The following is a 19171-nucleotide window of genomic DNA, read 5'->3' on the forward strand; positions in this document are numbered from 1 at the left end:
ACATTTATCAAAGTTGTTGGTATAACGTCCAACTGACTCCATTGGATGATTTCTTAAAATGAGTTCTGGTTTTTGGCTGAAGCTTAAGGAAGTCTAGGACGAAGAAGCGTCATCTATATATCCGAAACAGAAAACTTTCTAGTGGGAGGTAAAATACAAGCTAGAGTAAAAGAGAAGAAGGATATTGTGAATGAAGATGGGTTAACTAATATGTTTAAAGTAACACTTTAGTTGGCTGTTGAGTAAAGAGGGGTTCTTGGGCGAAGCAGAAGTGAGATTTGACATGGAAGTTCGGAGCTAGAAGAAAAATATAGAGAGGGGGGTATAAAAAGGATAGAATAGATAGGTCTTGAAAGATTTGTCAATGGATGGCTTGACACTATGGGATGATATTCGTGCAAATACAGTCTCTGTATTTGAGCGATGGTTAGATGATTCGAGAAAGGGGAAAGGAAAGGATAAGGGTGGAAACAAGAAAACGCTGGGCGGGAGAATCGAGATGATACCAAAGAAGCGTGAATCAGTTAGGATAACTGTTTTCAATGAGGAAATTGATGTGAGAGAGAACTTGGGTGGTGATTTATTGCATTTCGTTTGCTATTTGCTGTGAGATATATTATATAAAAGGTAACGGCTAATGTAAGAAGATGAAGAATGGAATATTGTCTCATTATTATATATAACACTCTTTTAAAGGACAGTAGAATCCTTAAGCAATTCACAGTAAGAACCTTAAGATGAGATGATAGTATAAATCCTCTACTTGATAGATTATCAGTTCTTTTCTAAATGTCTAATTATAGATATATAGAGACCTCAATAAAGTATAAATATTTGTTATTAGATATAGAGAACCAAGGACTAGAGCCCAAGTGTACTGCAGTTGTATTCAGCAGGTTTACTTTCATGCGTTTCTACTATCTTTGAACAAGCGTTTTGATCAAAAAGCCATTAAAGTAACAAATATTGATAATTAGATTCTATATCTTCATTACAGATTTTTTGTATTCTGTAAAAGTGACGACCAGTTGAATGAGTGACAATAGCGAGTTATGAACAACAAAAAATCTTTTTATCCACAAACAATGAAACCCAGAATGCGGTATTATATATCTCTTACGCACGATAGGCGAGTAGAAGTTCAGTTGAAGCAAAATATAACTAGGAGTTAAAACTGAAATGACTGGGAGAATGTAAGGTCGTGTAAGATGATAGCTCGACACCTGCCATACTACCTGCCTTGTTTGAAATGTGTTTGGATTTCTGGAAGGGGAAAGGATATGAGGCTCATATAGTACAGTTTTGAGATTCACAAGATAGGAGTGAAGAGTGAAAGGAAGATATAGTATAGAAGAGAGGTATGGAAGAGGAAGAGGTACATAGAGGAAGTGAATGTAATCATTTCCTGACCAAAAAGGAGCTAACAAAATATGACTTGGTGAAGAGAAAACACAATACAGAATGTAATTCCTCTTCTACAACATAAGGTGAAGTTTATAAATAGAGTAAACTTGAGCAATTTTAACCAAAGTAATATTGTTGACCTCCTGGGATCTTGGCAGCATATGCATATATATTGCATGATGCATATAAGGAGCAAACAAAACTCAACTTTTAATTCATTCTTTCCTTTTTGGTATACTGTTTGTTTGCTTTCAATATTTTGATTTCAAAGCACTTTAATTCCGAAGGCCGAATACCTAAGCCTATTCCTTCATTTTTTGAATATATACTCGCAGCTTAACTGCTTAGCTAGAGAATCAATCAATTCAATCTGATGCTCTTTCTGGTCTCAAGAAACCCAATAAATATCCTAAAACAAAGATTGGCATAGGACCAGACATGTGGGTATTCCGTCTCCTTGTTCTTGGATCTGATTGCCATGAATCTGTATAACACTACAATCGCTCTTCAAATTCTATTCCTTTCTGTCGATATCTTCGACAAGCAGAGTGATAATAGAAACTGTAATCCCATACTAGATGTATTGTCATTTTATATTTAAACACTTGTTAAACAACAACGACAACCACTCTCTAAATCAGTTCTAAAGATAGCAGTAAGAATAATCTAAACACAATTTGCAATCGAAATCTATTTATACACTTAATTCCTGCTCAATCTTAATACATATATATATTCACCACGCTAACTTGACTGAAATACTTTAGAAATCTTTAAATGACTACCCCTGAAACCTTTGGAAAATTTTGTTGCATGTCTACAAAAGTGGTGCAGCTAATGCTTTACAGTTTGAATAGTAAATTGATTTCAAGATATTATTAAAAGAGATCTTTTTGAAGATAGATTAATCAAATCTAGAGAAAGTTGTGTGGCTGTGTAATCCTTGATCTGGACGGAATACTTTAGATGATCACTTATTAGGCCTTTGAAAAGTTTTATTGTATATCTATAGACTTGAAGTTGAAAATCTAAAAATGAAATGCCGTTATTAAAATCAGGCTCTGAGTAATTGATATATTTAAATATTATTTGAAAATAAACAGACAATTTTTATCTGAGAGTAGATTATATTATATTATTTAACTTTTAAATTAATTGATTATTCTTTATTTTCATGAAATATTATATATTCCCGTCTCATCCTGTCATTTGTTGTCATTTCCGTGCCGTTATTCCCTGTAACTGTGACGCCTCACACCTCCGGGTCACGTGGCATGCCCCATTTGTATTTAATCACAGGAAAACTCTCTACTCTTGTTTTTAACGGAGTTAATAGGTCTCTAAGGGTGCTTTTCCTTCTCCTTTTTTCCTCTCTTTCATCTTTCCCTTTTCTTTCATTCAAAAAAAAAAAAAAACAAGTATGCATACGAACAACCAAAACAAGTATGCATACGAACAACCAAAACAAGTACGAGGAGACAGGGAGAGAGATCAAGAGCCAGTGATCTAGTGGACGAGGATGACCACAATTACAACCCCAAAAGGCCTACCGGCCCAAACCCCCCCTGCGAAGGCAATCATGTAAACCCTGCCCTAGCCCCCTTTAAATTGTATATAAATACTCCCCCTAGCTAGCTAGTAAACCACTCAGAGGCTTCTCCTCTGAGCGTCATTTGTCCAAAACTGGAATAGATGGCTAAGGTTGTCACGTGCCAAGGCACGCGCGGCCTACGGCCTATGACGATAAACACAATCAATCAATCAATCTCTACTCTTGTTTTCCTTCTTCTTTTCTCCTTAGCTTAGTATTTTCTAATACAAGATACTTTACCCAGTATTCTTGAGTGTGACAGTGACTTCCCGTTATATGGTCACACTACATTTTGGGATGTTACATCTAGGCTGCACAGTCATACGTGTACATTTAGCCCTACTTTACATCATCCAATGGTAATAAGCGGGGTGAAAAGCTTTCGGGAATGTAACACTAAGCCCCGCATTTATTTCTAGCCACTAATATCGCGCCGCTGCCTTGAGAAAGTCTACAATGAGATACCTTATAGATCCTATTGATCCTTTTACTTTCATATCTAAGTTACTTTCGAGCCAGGATTGATGGTGCGATCTTTTCTTACAGATTCTGGAATTTCATATTACTTCCCTCTAATCTTCTAACCAACACCCGTTACATCCCTCATTAAAGACGTCTAGGTCTCCGAAAGGAAGCCTTGACATTAAGGATACCTCTATTTCTATACTCTCAAGGTACAATCAAACAATAACAAAATGACAGCATCCAATCGAGCAACGTGTAGAGTCCGTCTACCACCCCTCGACGAAAAGAAAAACGAGGACCCCAATCTCAACCCCAATTCCCCATCCGATCACGAGCTCCACACAAAATGGGCAAACGCGATCCAAAAACTATTTTCACCAGATCCAAATGTAGATACCAAGTCATCACCTCCAACTCAAATCCGCAATTTCGATATTCTCCTCCACAAAGACGGATCCGCAGAAAACTTAATCAAAAACCAACACATCTCCCCAAAACCAAAACCAGAAATACAGCCGTATCGATATTCACCACGATATCAACTTCCAGATGTCATTTCAGCTCGACTAACTACAAATGAGGAGAAAATTTCCCGCGCGGAACTTTTCGCTCTGGGTAGTATTTTGTATGAGATTTCTTCGGGTCATCCACTTTTTCATGATATAGATGATGCAGATGAGCGTGGAGATGATGCGTTCGAGAGTGAAATTCAGAATCGCATTGTTATTGGGAAATTTCCCGAGGATTTGTGGGGTTTATCTCTTCTATCGAGGATTTTGGTATGTTGGTGTCCGGGGTTTGTAGAGGAAGTGGTGAAGTTGAGTGAGAAGGAGAAACAGAAAGGGGATGATAAAAGGGATGGGAAAGGGGATGAGGGAGGGAATGATAAAGGAAATGAGAATAGGAACGAAGAGGACAAAGGTTCGTGGTTTATTCATCTTCAGCCCTCTGAGTTATCCATCTACCCCATACTTCCCATCCCCCTATTTCCTCTCTTCTCTTAGGAATCTTCACATCCCCTCACCACAAACCAACCATCTAACCATCCTCTCTCCCCCAACTAGGCATAACAAACTACATCAAAACACACCCCTACCGATTTTCCTTCCAAGTAGTAGGAGGCCTCCTAACCGCCGCCTCTATCGCGGCAGTCCCGGTGCTCGGCGCAATTGGTTTTTCCGCCGCAGGGCCCGTCGCCGGCTCCGCAGCCGCAGCATGGCAATCAGGTATAGGTCTTGTGGAGGCAGGAAGCATTTTTGCTTGGTGTCAGAGTGTGGCTATGGGAGGAGCGGCCGTGGGTGGGATTATTGGGGCCGGGGTGGGCGGTGCGGGGCTTTTGGCTGGGGCGACGGGGTTGGGGGTTTTGGATGGCGTGGGGCTTGATAAAGTGGTTTTGAGGAAGATGTTTTTGCTTGTTTGGGGGAAGGAGGTTAGGGGGGAGTAGATTGTGTGATGTATGGTGGTTGTGGTGTGGAATGGATAAAATGTTGGGGGCAGGAGGTGAGTTCGAAGGGGGAATAGATTGTATGATGGTTATGGGTAGAATAGGCGAAAGTACAGGATGAGGTTAATCTTAAACTAGATAACGATAATGATTATTTCAGTGAGTTTAAATTGAGACGATATCTTGGTATTAAGTGTATAGGTCTAATAAATAAAGAATTATTCTATCAAAGTCTTATAAGATTATCAAATTAAGAGAATAAAAAATAATATAATATAATTAAAATAAACTATTTTTTATTATTTAATCAAATGTTACGTCGGACAGTAACATAGGTCACGTTCTTGATCACATGATCAAGAAACCGACAAATCGAGATCGGCTTTGCGGTGATCGAATTGTCGGGTTTTGTTACGTTGTAACATTATAAAATATTATCACGTGTTATAGGATCACATGGATAGTCTTGTGAGGGAGCGAGGGAGCGATGGAGCTGGGTGTTACGAGGTTTGCCGTCTAGATCACGTGGAAGTGCTCTAGGCTCTCGAGGTGGTTTATAACTAGGCGTCAAGCAGGGACTTAAAGTAATGACAATAATGCAATTCGTAACTAATAGTAGAGTATACTAAATGATTGATCTTGAGCACGAAGCTCTATACAAAGGAAATCCATCTTGATTATATAGACCTTCATGCCTATGGCTAGTCAGGACCGCTGCGCGGTCCTGGACAGCCAGCGTTCCTGGACAGCCAGCGTTCCTCAGCGGTCCATAACGTGACTTTAATCACGTTACCTTGGTTTAGTCATGTGACGCGGCATAGAAGATAGCCGTTGTAACACTATCCCCCTTCTAGTTTAGCGCTTGTCCCGAGCGTTATATAGTGTAACTCCCCCTCATATTTCTTTTATTAGTGATATTTTCCTTTCTTTCTTCATTATGACTACCGATTTACGAAAGAGGAAAGAACAACTTCGTTTGGCTCGTTTAGTAGAAGCCCGTGGATTCGAGATGCCTTCGTGTTCTTTATGTGATCGTCAGGAGCGTAAATGCATTGTCTCCTCAACTGATTCTTCACGTTGTGCTGAGTGTATTCGTCAAGGGAAGAAGTGCGATGTTCGAGGTCCGTCGGAGAGCGATTGGGATAGCCTGGATCGTCAAAAGGCGAGGTTGGAGCAGGAGGAGGAAGAGGCGATGGCCAAAATTCTTCGGCTTAGGAAGCAGAAGCGTCTTTTGTTAGAGCGAGAGTCTGATATGCTTCGTCGGGGTTTGCGTACTCTTGATGAGCTTGTGGAAGTTGAAGAGAAGGAAAGGTTGGAAAATGAGCGTATGGAAAGAGAGAGAGAGCAAGCGGATACAGGTCCATTGGTGCCTGCTGCAGCTAGTTCGAATGTGCTGGATAACTTTGATCCTTCCTCTTTCCTGAGTCCTTCAGACCCCTTTTCTTTTCAGAATTCTTCAGGTACTTTTTGGGGAGATCCGGATAGCGTTGGTGAAATGCCTTCAACTTCTCAGGGCAGCTGAGATCTTTCTTGAGCTCCCAAGTGTTTTCTGAGTGTGGGTAATCCAACCATTTGATCAGATATTTGATCTTGCCTCTGATGTATTTACAATCTAGTATGGTTTCAACGTCGTATATGGCATCTGGATTGACTGGTTCGATTTCCGTTATTGGCGCATCGGGCGCTCCTGGTGGTGCTGGTTCAAGCAAGGATATATGGAATACTGGGTGAATATTCATGGTGTATGGTAGTTTTAGTTTATAGTTAACTGGTCCAACTACCTTGTCGATTTTAAATGGTCCTAGTTTCTTGTGATCTAGTTTATCGCTTGGTCGTTTTGTCTGTATGTTTCTTCGAATGAGATAAACTTTATCCCCCCCTTTAAGCGTAGGTCCCATACTACGTGATTTGTTGTAGTACGACGCTGTTCTTAAAGCGATGAACTGTAAATCCAAAGAAAGTTGTTCTTGTAGTTCCTTGATTTCTGTGATATCTTTTATGGCTTCGTCTGCATTTGCATCTTGTGGCAATGGTGATTTGTATGCTAATGGATTGAACCCAAAGTTAGCATAAGCTGGCGTTACTTTTGTTGTTTCCGTTTCCGATGTATTATATGCGAATTGTGCCAAGGGTAATAGTTTAACCCAATTGTCTTGTTTGTAGTTGATGTAGCAGCGAAGATAGGCTTCCATCGTTTGGTTTAATCGTTCTGTTTGGCCATCTGTTTGTGGGTGAAAGGCTGTCGAGAGCTTTCTCTTGATTCCAAGCAGTGCCATAAGGGTAGACCAAAATTTCGATGTGAATAGCTTGTCCCTATCTGAGATGATTTCATCTGGTACACCGTGTATGCTAACTATATTCCGCATGAATATATAAGCAAGGTCATCTGCCGTCCAAGTTTCACAGAATGGTATCATATGAGCAAACTTGGTTAGTCTGTCCGTCACCACCAAGATGGAGTCGTACTCCTTCCGGGTGACTGGGTCTTTGGATAATGGTAGTTTTACTACAAAATCCCAAGCAATGGACTTCCATGGTTGAGTAGGTAGTTCGGGGGTCTTGAGCTGGCCATAAGGTGCATGCCGGGCGGCTTTGTTTCTTATGCAGGTGTCGCAGTTCCCAACTACGTTCTCAACTATAGTCCTCATCTTTGGAAAGTAGACTTCTCTCCTTATTCTGGCAAAGGTTCTTGCAATACCTTGATGCCCGTGAGCTGGAAGCTCATGTTGTTCCGTGACGTAATCCTTAGCTAGACTGGAGGGTATGTAAAGCTTGCCATGAAAATGGATGAATCCATTTTCGATGGTGAATCCTCTTTCTGGATTGTCTGGTATAGCTAGGATTCTCTTGGCTGTAGTGTCTGTTGAGTATTCTGTCTTTATGATATCTTTGATAGTATCATAATTTACTCCTGATGTGGCGGCAAGTTGTGGTTTGTTGTGAACTAAAGCGTCGCCATCCTGCTTTAGTATTGCGCGTGATTCGTGTGTTTTGTTTTGTAAGTATTCTGGTTTTCGGCTGAGAGCATCTGCTCTAGCATTTTCGTTTCCTTTGACATATGAAATTCTGAAGTTGTAGGCGGCCATGGTTTCCGACCATCGGACCTGCCGTCTGTTTAATTCCTTCGTTGTGGTGAAGTAAACCAAGTTCTTGTGATCTGTATACACCTGCACCGTGTATTTTGATCCTTCCAAGTACACTCTCCATTCCCTAAAAGCATCTACTATCGCTAATAATTCCTTGTCGTATATCTCATAGTTTAGTTCGGCTGGCGATAGCTTGCGTGAATGGTAAGCGACTGGTTGCTATTTCTCATTCGAGCCGGGTTGGCTCAACACTGCTCCTATTGCGTAGTCTGAGGAGTCTGTTTCCACGATTATTGGTAATTCTGGGTCAAATGTTCTGAGGACTGGTTCTCCTGCGAATGCTTCCTTGAGGCGTTCGAATGCTTCTTGTGCTGTTTCTGTCCATCGGAATTCTCCTTGACTCTTCTTGGTGATCTCGGTCATTGGAGCGGCTATCTTTGAATAGTTCTTGATGAATCGTCGGTAGAAGTTGGCGAACCCCAGGAAGGACTGTACTTCCTTCACGCTGGTTGGGGGTTCCCATTCCATAACTGCTTTTACCTTGTTAGGACTCATCTTGAGACCTCCGGAGAATATGGTATAGCCTAGGAATTCCGTTTCTGTGACGTGAAATTCACACTTGCTAGGTTTGCATTGAAGATCTGCCTCCTCCAGTTGCTGCAGAACCTTATGAACGTCTTTAATGTGTTGTTCTTCCGTTTCCGAGAATACCAAAATGTCATCTAGATAGCATATACAGCATATATCTAGGTACTTCCTTAATACATTGTTGACCAAGCGCATACATGTTGCTGGTGCGTTTGTCAATCCGAATGGCATAACCTGATACTCGTATAATCCGTATCGAGTTCTGAATGCTGTTTTCCATTCTTCACTTTCCTTCATTCTGATGAGGTGAAATCCGTTTCGTAGATCAAACTTGGAGAAAATTTTAGCTTTTCCCAATCGATCCCTCAGTTCCGTAGCTAATGGAAGTGGGTACCGATCTTTGATCGTTATATCATTGAGCTTGCGATAGTCTACGCACAGTCTCCTTGTACCATCCTTCTTTGGTACAAATAGCACAGGGCTGGCTGCCTGTGAGGTGGATTCTCTGATCCATCCTTTTTCTAATGCGTCGGCAATGTAATCCCTAAGCGTCCTTAGGTCAGAGGCTGACATTGGATAGATTGGTCCAAATGGAGGCGTCTTGCCTTCCTCCAATACTATCTCGTGATCCCATGGCTTGTGTTCTGGTAAAGTTTCATGGCCTTTTCTTTCTTCGAATAGTTTCTTGTACTTCTGGTACTGTACCGGTATTGGCGTCTCGTCCTGTTTCTCTACAGGGGTGGTTTCAAGCAACTTCTTCTGCTTATTCTTCATTTGTACGGGAGGTTCACCTTCCTTCGCCGTTAATGGAGGACCCTGGACTGGGCGTCCTACGTCAGTGGTGCTGTTCGCCTTCAGTTCTCCACCGCGTGTGTTCAGCCTCGCAGGCTCTAGCACATCTCGTTGATCGCTTCTCCTCGGAAATGATATGGTTTCCGATGACCAGTCAATCTGGGGGTTGTGTGCTTTCAACCATGGCATCCCCAGAATGATCTGTTGATTCCCTAGTGGAACAACATCGAACTGGATAACCTCCTTGTGCTGGGTTATACTCATCCGCAGAGGGCGAGTCTCCTGCGAAATCTTTCCGTCCAATCCGGCTAATTGTCCATCAACTAGCTGCAACTGATATGGGGTTCGTTTCGCTTGGAGCTGTACTCCCAAATGCTTCACAGTTCCTGGTGCAATAAAATTTCCCGTGGCCCCTGAGTCAATCATGGCCCGGATTACTCGTCCATTTATCTTCGCATTGCAGTAAATCTGTCCTGCCTGACCTGCGATATTTAATTGCCCTTGACCCAAAACCTTGTTGTGGTCAATTTGGTCGATTTGGTCAATTTGGTCAATTTGGTCAATTTGGTCAATTTGGTCAATTTGGTCGATTTGGTCGATTTGGTCGATTTTGTGTAACTGACCATTTAAATGATCATGTGACGATAATTTTTCCGACCTTCCCTTCTTGTAGGGTCTTTTTGCTTTTCTTTGGGGAAACCATCCTGTGGCTTCCTTATCTGATAGGTGAATTCTACAAGATTCATCGTAGCAAGCTATCCAGCTCATCGTCGCGTGTTCTACCGACGGTATTTCTTTCGGATCTTCTTTGATAAGGGGAGGTGAAGGGGTTCGTAGACGCTCCAACTCATATCGGTCTATGGCGTTCAACCCTTCCTGGTCTCGTGGCATTGCGTCAATTTCCTTTTGACGTTCTTCACGTTCGTAACTATCGTCTTCGATTGGATATGAAGCGCATAGTTGGGGTACAAAGGTAGCATTGAGTTGACCTTTGCCGAACTTCTTGTGATAACCTCCTCCTGATGATCTCTTGCTTCGACAATCCCTGGCCCGATGGCCTGGTTTGCCACATTCGAAGCATAGCTTGTCCTTGCGTCTTCGTTCTACCTCTTCCTTAGGTAGTTTGTTCTTAAACGTTGCATCCAATTGCATTGGTTCTCCGTAAGATTGTCTGTTTTCTCGAGGTCTTCCTTCATTCTTGTGGTACTTACCACGATCTCGGTTTCCATGAACGTTGGAAGATCGGCGTTCCTTCTGATACTCGTAGAGCATCTCATCCGCCTTAATAGATTCCTCGATTAACTCGTTTAGGTCTCCCCAAGTGCTATTGCGATCCAGTTCTAGCCTGACCTCAGGCTTGAGCCCTTTCCGGTAATGGCTCATCGTGGCGTTCTCTTCCCATCCAGTGGTACCTATATACCTCCTGAATTCCACAGCGTACTTGACTGCTGACCCTGTTTGCTTGAGGCCATAGATCTTGGACTCAGCGTCACGTAATTCATTGATGTTCCCAAATACCCGTCGTATCTCTCTCTTAAACCCTTCGAATCTCCCAAAGATGGCTTGAGTTGGGTACATTCGCTTCTTAGGCTCGCTCAAGTTGGTGAAGTAATCCTTGAGGTATGGTTGGATCCACTTTGCAGCTTCTCCTCTGAGGTAGGAGGCAGCCCAGACGCTTTTGTCGGCGTCATGGTTGAACTTATCCTGATTGAATTGGAAGTAGATCTCAAGTGGGAGTAAGAAGGTTTCTAGCTCTTGTCGATTGCCTGTGAATCGGTCTGGTAGGGCGACTTTGAGAGTCTCAGTGACGGTAATCTCCTGGGGTCTTCGATACCTCCCATGGCGATGTCTCCGTCCTTGTCGGTACTTTCGGGAGTGGCCTGGTTGGTCGTAGCGGGGTTGCTAGGCTGTGGTGTCGTGGAAGACATGATGTCGTTACTTATCGAGTCGGTACTTGAAGCAGTAATGGTGCTCAAAGTGTTACGAGGTTTGCCGTCTAGATCACGTGGAAGTGCTCTAGGCTCTCGAGGTGGTTTATAACTAGGCGTCAAGCAGGGACTTAAAGTAATGACAATAATGCAATTCGTAACTAATAGTAGAGTATACTAAATGATTGATCTTGAGCACGAAGCTCTATACAAAGGAAATCCATCTTGATTATATAGACCTTCATGCCTATGGCTAGTCAGGACCGCTGCGCGGTCCTGGACAGCCAGCGTTCCTGGACAGCCAGCGTTCCTCAGCGGTCCATAACGTGACTTTAATCACGTTACCTTGGTTTAGTCATGTGACGCGGCATAGAAGATAGCCGTTGTAACACTGGGGAGCGAGATTCGAATCTCGCTCCTTCGCTCCATCGCTTTAATGTTTGGAATACGAAAGTCTATATAATCAAGATGGATTCCCTTTGTATAAAGCTTCGTATTCAAGATCAAGATCAATCATTTAGTATACTCTACTATTAGTTACGAATTGCATTATTGTCATTACTTAAGTCCCTGCTTGACGCCTAGTCATAAACCACTTCGAGAGCCTAGAGCACTTCCACGTGATCTAGACGGCAAACCTCGTAACAGTGCGAAGCTCTCCTACAGAGAGCTTCTCAATCTAGTCCTAATAGGACTAGTGCCCTGTGCACGTGCTACGCAGGAACCATTCACTTTAACATATAATATAATTAAAAAAATATAACGTGGTTTATCAGCGAGTCGCCACTATCAGCGAGTCGCCACTTTTTCAATATCTTTTATCATTCAATTTCAAGACGCGATATTTCAACGAATTATTATGGAAATACAATCAAAAGAGGCCAGAATAATCTTAGCTATTGAAGCTATTCAAAAATCAAAAAATCTTACAGTTGGAAAGGCTGCGAAAATCTACAAAGTCCCTCGAACTACATTACGAGATAGAATGGGCGGTCGAATTCACAGAATGGAAACTCGAGCAAATAATCTTAATTTGACTGAAAAAGAAGAAGAGGTGCTTATTCAGTATATTATCGATATGGATGAAAGAGGATTTGCACCTAAATTAAGTGGTGTAGAAGATATGGCGAATTATATTCTCGAATCAAGAGGTGCGAAGAGAGTTGGAAAGCTCTGGGCTCATCGATTCGTAAAGTGTTGTACAAAATTAAAGACGCGTTTTAATCGTGTTTATGACTTTCAAAGAGCTCTTTGCGAAGATCCTAAGCTTATTGAAGAGTGGTTTGGATTGGTATCGAATATGCGGGCGAAATATGGTATTCAAGATTGCGATTTCTACAACTTCGACGAAACCGGCTTTATGATGGGTATAATATGCCCTGGAATGGTTGTAACTAGTTCTGAAAGAAATGGCAGAAACAAGGCAATACAACTAGGCAATCGAGAATGGGCTACGGCAATTATATGTGGTAATGGAGAGGGTGAAATTATACCTCCATTTCTGATAGTTCAAGGACAAGTTCATCTTTCCAATTGGTATATCGAAACCGATTTTCCTGCGGATTGGGCTATTAAACCTACTTCTAATGGATGGACGAATAATGAGACAGGTTTAGAATGATTAAAGCATTTCGATAAATATACTAGTCAACGAAGAAAGGGCAAATATCGAATGTTAGTATTGGATAGGTATGAAAGTCATGAATCGATACCTTTCCAATCATATTGCAAGTCAAATGACATTATATATGTAAAGTTACCATCGCATTCAAGTCATTTAACTCAACCACTTGATGTTGGATATTTTAGCGTACTCAAACGTTCATATAATTGTCAAGTTAATGAGTTTATCAAGGCATATATCAATCATATTTCTAAGGTTGAATTCTTTATAGCTTTCAAAGCTGCATATCAACAATCGATTACAATTCAGAATATGAAAGCTGGCTTTCGAGGAGCAGGACTAATACCATTTGATCCTCAAGCTGTGCTTTCGAAATTAGATATTCGAATTCGCACACCTACCCCTCCATCGATCCTTTTGGAATCTGCCAATTCTTGGGTCTCTCAAACACCTCACAATCCAACTGAAGCTCTTTTACAATCAACTTTAGTGAAATCTCGAATTGCTCGACATCAATCAAGTTCTCCTACACCTATATTCGAAACTATAGTTGCATTAGCTAAAGGTACAGAACGACTAGCTCATGAGAATACACTCTTAAATGCAGAGATTCGTATGCTTCGGAAGGCAAATGAGGCATTAAGCAAACGTCGACATGTTAAAAATACTTAATTATGTCAAGGAGGAGTACTTACTGGTCAGGAAGCTATAGATATAATATCACAACAAGAGGTGGATATTCAGATTCGACGCGACGAGCGTCAAAATAGGGGAAATTCCAATGGGGAATCATCTACTAATCGATGCTGTAGTAAATGTGGAAAGACTGGTCACAATTCAAGAACTTGTTCTAATAATATAATAGACCCTAGATTATTAGATTCTTAATAGTTTAAATCAATTGATTCAATAATTGTTGATTAAAATAAGTTTAAAGTGGTTGAATAAGTGAAAAAGTGGCGACTCGCTGATAGTGGCGACTCGCTGATAAACCACGTTATATATATATTTAAAATATGACCACCTGACCGCCTGGAGAATTACATGCATACGCTAGACTAGTCGGGAATGAGGGACTGGTCGAAATAAGAGGGTGGTCGGAATGTGGGGTAGTCGGCATGAGGGGTGGTCGGAATGTGGGGTATGGGACTTAATATATACAATACATCCTATATAAAACAGTCTAACATACCTATTTTCAGACGCTCCTTGCCAGACCTACCATTTCCATCATTCAATCAAAGACGCAGTTGTCAAAACCTTTATGTTACAAATACAACACATTCTCAAAAAATAAGCCCTGCGTATCCACCTGTTGCTCGAATCAAAAGTCAACACTACTATCAATCCACTGCACACCCCACCCATCAAAATACTCTATTGCTCAGCTCTACCTCCCATGAATTCCTCCAAAGAAAAAACCATCCACACTTCAAATACAACATCTCCCCTCTCTACCTTCTTCGCTCTACCCCTCCAAATCCGCAACGACATCTACCAAAACCTACTTATTATCAAACATCCAGTATACCTCTTCCAAGAAAAAGTCGCAGAAAAAGTCGAGATATTCGCACCTGAGAAACCAACCCAATGGCTCGCATTACTATATACGAATCGCCAAATACACTCAGAAGCTAGCGAAGTGTTATACGAATTGAATGTTTTTACTTTTATGAATACATCACAGCATCAGGCTAATCTTCTACAATCTTTTCTAAATGGTATCGGGGCTAGGAATGCAAATTATCTCTCTCATCTATGTATTAATTTTCCCATTGCGGAGAATATAAAAAATACAAGGGAAAAATAGTACTTAGGGAAGATGATTTGAATAGTCGTAAGCTTCTTAAAGAGAAGTGTTCTAAATTGAGTACGCTGGAAACACTGGTATATAATTGCAATCCTATTGGTTTTGTTAAAACGAGTCAGGACTCGGAGAATCTGCAATTTATTCGAGAGGTTTGCTCGCAGGTGAATAGGCAATTTAATGATATTCCTTCACTTGAAAAGATCATTGTTAGATTTTATAATGGAGCTCCTACTCGTGAAGTGAAGGAGTTGATGGAACAGTTTCGGTGGATTGTTTTATTTGGATGATGAGGGATATTGAAAGTGATAGTGAAGGATAATATATATATATTTATTGATTTAGGAGAAGTGTTACGAGGTTTGCTGTCTAGATCACGTGGAAGTGCTTTAGGCTCTCGAAATGGTTTATAATTAGGCGTCAAGCAGAAACTTAAAGTAATGACAATAATGATATACAATTCGTAACTAATAGTAGAATATACTAAATGATTGATCTTGATCTTGAATACGAAGCTTTATACAAAGGGAATCCATCTTGATTATATAGACCTTCGTATTCCAACCATTAAAGCGAGGGAGCGAAGGAGCGAGATTCGAATCTCGCTCCCCAGCTCCATCGCTCCCTCGCTCCCTCACAAGACTATTCATGTGATCCTATAACACGTGATAATAGTTATAATGTTACAACGTAACACATCACTACCACCACCATCATCTTCTCTTCCATCACTCAATCTCGATCATTCTAAACAATAACATCATCACATCACTACATCACCTCATATCACAACAAAATACCTAAGAGAAGAGATATTTTAATTTAAATAATCATTTCTTTACTTAACAGATTATTTCTCTCTTCCTAATAGCAAAGCACCACCTTGACCACAATCACAACCACTACTAATCAATCACTGTGTGAAATCTTCCATAATGAAAAATATCCTCACATAGGAATTGAGAGTAGTAAAAAAAAAAACCAAAGAAAGCCCATAAGAAAAAACGTAATTAAAAAGCAACGAGTGAGATAGATCCATTTCCTTTCTGACAAAATAAGTCAAGTAAAAAAAACAACCCCCAAAAGCTCCACCCAATTCCTTTGATCCATCCGCTATCCAGAGCTTATTTGTGTGTCAATCTTACGCCTACCTTATTCGTGATAATCCATCCCCATTCCCATCGCCATATTCATCCACGTCCTCTTCATTAACTGATGTAATGATCTTCACCCTATTACAATCTCCTGGGTCATTCATTTATTTCTTAGATACCGACTCCTGCTCGGCAAGATATTCCTCATCACTAGCATCGAGAATATCATACTCCTCATCAGTCATGAATCCATCATCGGCCTCATCATCTTCAAAGTTTTGATTAAACTCCTCAAAGTCATCATTGAAGATTTCCTCAGAAGCTGGAACATCTTCGGCTGCTTGTTTAGCCTCCTCGTGAACGCTTGAGATTGGAGATTCCTTATCGAGCTTAGGGAAGATCATTTGACTACCCTCAGCCTTGGTCGAGGTAGCGTCATCGTTACACTCGGCTTCGAATTCAGTAGCTTCAACCTTGACAGCTTCAACCTGGGCAGCTTCAACCTGGGCAATTTCATTCTTGGCGGCTTCAACCTCGACGGCCTCAGCGGCCCTCTCATCCACAATACGCTGAATCAAATCAAAGACGGGACCAAGTGAACGAACTTCTCTTTTTTCTTCCTCTGGCTCTTCCTTGACGACTGGAGTTGGCTCATTGACAGTAATGTCACACCAAAGTCTGTGACCAAATTTATCTCCAGTAGGAGTAGTAAGACGCCAGTATGAGATGAAGTTACCAGCACGGTTAGGAGTTCTCATCAAGACAGTGAAACCGTATTCTTGACCTGGAGCAACTTCAGTATAACAAGTTGTGCTCTCAGCAGCGCTGACAAGTTCATGCACACTAGCTGGGTGTTCAGGATCAACGGCACACATGTTATCACCGCCAACAAATCTAACGCTGCATCCTGCAGGCCAAGATGTCTTACCACCATTTCGGAGATACCAGGTTTGTTCAAAGACTGAGTTTGGTGTCATGATGGTACCATCAGCAACTGCATCACGAACAAAGTGTGCAATCAATTCCTCCTCAACCGGTGCTGGAAGTTCCTTAGCAGGCTCCTCGACCACAACAGCCTCCTCAACCTTGATAGGCTCCTCGGTCTTGATAGACTCCTCAGCCTTGATTGGCTCCTCAGTCTTAACTTCGGTAGGCTTGACCTCAGCCACTGTTTGAACTTGTGTGGCAGCATTGGCGGATTGAGCTGGTGTGGTCTCGGTCGCCTTGGAAATGGTTTGATCTTCAGGGCGACGATCACCCATTGGTGCCATAGGTTTACCACTTGGATGATCACCAAGGGTAGTAACGCTAACGTTGCGAACAGGTGTCTTGAATTTGATAAGAGGATGAGTCTTGTTGTGTGGATTGGATGGACTGGCTTCGCAGCAAGCACAAAAATCGGTATCGTGGCAGACAGCACACTTGTAACGATCTCCAGTGATATAAGCGTTCGCGGAGCTACCATTGCGATTGCAGAGAGGTCCATCACAGAAGATTCCATGATGACGAGCCTTAGCAACTTGTTGTCGAGCACCAGCGCCGCTCATAGCTTCGTAGAGAGGTACAAACCTGTGACGTGGGTGAATGAAGCTAGCATTTGCAATACATGAATCGCAGTAATCCCAATCTGGGCAATCGAGGCACTTGTGACGAACGCCAAAGATATACCTGTCACATCCATCACAAACGGCGGCGTGAGCAGCGTTTCTGCCGGGGGCGAGAAGAGCACGAGCGACAGAGCTGTGGTTGGCATCATCATCCACGAAGGCGAAGGCGTGCTTAGGGTTGTGACCATGCTTTAAGGATAGATGGCATTGGATGCACAAGTCGAAATCATCACAATCGGTGCAAGTGACGAATCTGTTCTCGGACAATTCCACGATGCAGCTGTTGCAAGTGCGAGTAGGAACAGGTACTTTCTCTTCGACTGCAGGTGCGACCAGGGTCGTTTGAGAGGCGGAATATTGGGGTAACTTGGATACGACAGGTCTGTAAGCCGAAAATTGTTTAGGGGCAAGTTTCTCGGTTGTGCTGTGAATGTATTTGCCTTTATCAACAATGCGTTTGATCAACCAGTGATCACCGTTGCAAGTGACTCCATTATCATTGCAATTTGGGCACAAGTCGAAATCGCCATCATCACAGGTGCTGCAATGGTAGTGAATATCTGGAATAGCTTCATTACACCCGTTACAGTAAACGGCGAAATTGCCGCTAACAACAGGTGGTGACTTGGGACGTGCTACAAACCTGGGAGGAGAAGCCTTGGAATCGTCAACTTGGTTATCTCTTTCTTCCCGAGAGACTCTGTCAGTGGATAATGGACCATAAATACTCGTGGCGAGTGCCTTGTAGGCGCTAAAAGCGGCCTCATCAGTGGTCTTTTGTATGGCTGCAAGGCTATCGTGCAAGGCTTGTCTTCTTCTTTCCGTCTCCTCTTTCTCGACAACTTCCCTGGCCTTGGAAGATTCAGAGTATCCTGATGCAGGCATTGCTGATTCGGAGGTTTGCACATCTTTTGCTTCAACAATCTTAGCAGGAGTTGGCACTTCGTCCTCGACGGTTGCTGGCTTTGGCATGACAGGTACTTTATCCTTGATGGTAACCTTCAGTCTAAGCTTAAGCTTAGCCTTAGCAGCACGATACAATTGTTTGTAAACTGAAGGATTGGATGAATCGAGGACGATGAAAGCAGCAGCGCTATCGGAGTATCTCTCGAAAATAGCCTCGGAAGTTGGAGGAATGGCAAGAAGATAACGAAGCTATGTAAAATGATGATGATTAGTTAAATTTTGATATAGTGATTATCCAGATTCATCGTGATGAAACAGTATAGGATGTTTGAAGGATCGTGGAGCCTTGTTTGCAGATAGATTGTTGTTATCACATACCTTATCGGGGAGAGTACTAGCACCCAGATCACGAAGTGGGAGCTTGAATCTTCTATTGCTACCCTCAATATTAATCTTGAGGGTAACTAGAGTATCTGGAGTTGGTGCAGTAATCGACGCCATGATTGAATTTATCAAGACTGTTGAAAAGGATCGTGGTCAGCAGATATTCGACGATAAATGATGATATTGTAGGGAGCGGTGACGTGCAAGGGGAGAGAGAGTGGACTCACTTGACTATCTTGGAATGGAAATCAATTACTCTGAATGGGTGTATTATCTTCGAAGAATCGAAGGATTAATAGCTGAAGAACCGATCAAAGAATAAGGAAATATTCTCTTGATCTATTATGAAAAGTTATCTATCGCAGGAATGGTTAATGTGGATAAAGTTGATGTGTTTTGATTGTTTTATGGTAGATGGTCGATGGGTTGATGGATGTGTAGGAGGAATAGG

General features: G+C 41.9%; 6 protein-coding genes across 6 annotated transcripts; 4 read left to right on the forward strand and 2 right to left on the reverse strand.

The window, feature by feature from the left end:
* Positions 1 to 364: 364 nt before the first annotated feature.
* Positions 365 to 823, forward strand: SS1G_05462 (predicted protein; the record flags this gene model as incomplete). The annotated part of the gene is made up of 2 exons (XM_001593984.1): positions 365 to 592; positions 812 to 823. The coding sequence occupies 2 exons, from the start codon at positions 365 to 367 to the stop codon at positions 821 to 823; spliced, it is 240 nt and encodes a 79-aa protein (XP_001594034.1).
* A 2867-nt stretch (positions 824 to 3690) lies between these two features.
* Positions 3691 to 4843, forward strand: SS1G_05463 (hypothetical protein; the record flags this gene model as incomplete). Its single annotated transcript, XM_001593985.1, has 2 exons — positions 3691 to 4385; positions 4525 to 4843. The coding sequence occupies 2 exons, from the start codon at positions 3691 to 3693 to the stop codon at positions 4841 to 4843; spliced, it is 1014 nt and encodes a 337-aa protein (XP_001594035.1).
* A 998-nt stretch (positions 4844 to 5841) lies between these two features.
* On the forward strand, positions 5842 to 6426 carry SS1G_05464 (hypothetical protein; the record flags this gene model as incomplete). The annotated part of the gene is made up of 1 exon (XM_001593986.1): positions 5842 to 6426. One exon carries the CDS (start codon positions 5842 to 5844, stop codon positions 6424 to 6426), a length of 585 nt encoding a protein of 194 aa, XP_001594036.1.
* Positions 6427 to 6725: 299 nt separating this feature from the next.
* On the reverse strand, positions 6726 to 11298 carry SS1G_05465 (hypothetical protein; the record flags this gene model as incomplete). Its single annotated transcript, XM_001593987.1, has 6 exons — positions 6726 to 6745; positions 6805 to 7253; positions 7371 to 8209; positions 8279 to 8520; positions 8776 to 11148; positions 11205 to 11298. The coding sequence occupies 6 exons, from the start codon at positions 11296 to 11298 to the stop codon at positions 6726 to 6728; spliced, it is 4017 nt and encodes a 1338-aa protein (XP_001594037.1).
* A 1006-nt stretch (positions 11299 to 12304) lies between these two features.
* On the forward strand, positions 12305 to 12919 carry SS1G_05466 (hypothetical protein; the record flags this gene model as incomplete). The annotated part of the gene is made up of 1 exon (XM_001593988.1): positions 12305 to 12919. One exon carries the CDS (start codon positions 12305 to 12307, stop codon positions 12917 to 12919), a length of 615 nt encoding a protein of 204 aa, XP_001594038.1.
* A 3068-nt stretch (positions 12920 to 15987) lies between these two features.
* SS1G_05467 (hypothetical protein) lies at positions 15988 to 18837 on the reverse strand (the record flags this gene model as incomplete). The annotated part of the gene is made up of 2 exons (XM_001593989.1): positions 15988 to 18585; positions 18715 to 18837. The coding sequence occupies 2 exons, from the start codon at positions 18835 to 18837 to the stop codon at positions 15988 to 15990; spliced, it is 2721 nt and encodes a 906-aa protein (XP_001594039.1).
* Between the last annotated feature and the right edge of the window lie 334 nt (positions 18838 to 19171).

This window comes from Sclerotinia sclerotiorum, genomic scaffold (assembly GCF_000146945.2).
Source record: "Sclerotinia sclerotiorum 1980 UF-70 scaffold_6 genomic scaffold, whole genome shotgun sequence".
NCBI lineage: Eukaryota > Fungi > Ascomycota > Leotiomycetes > Helotiales > Sclerotiniaceae > Sclerotinia > Sclerotinia sclerotiorum.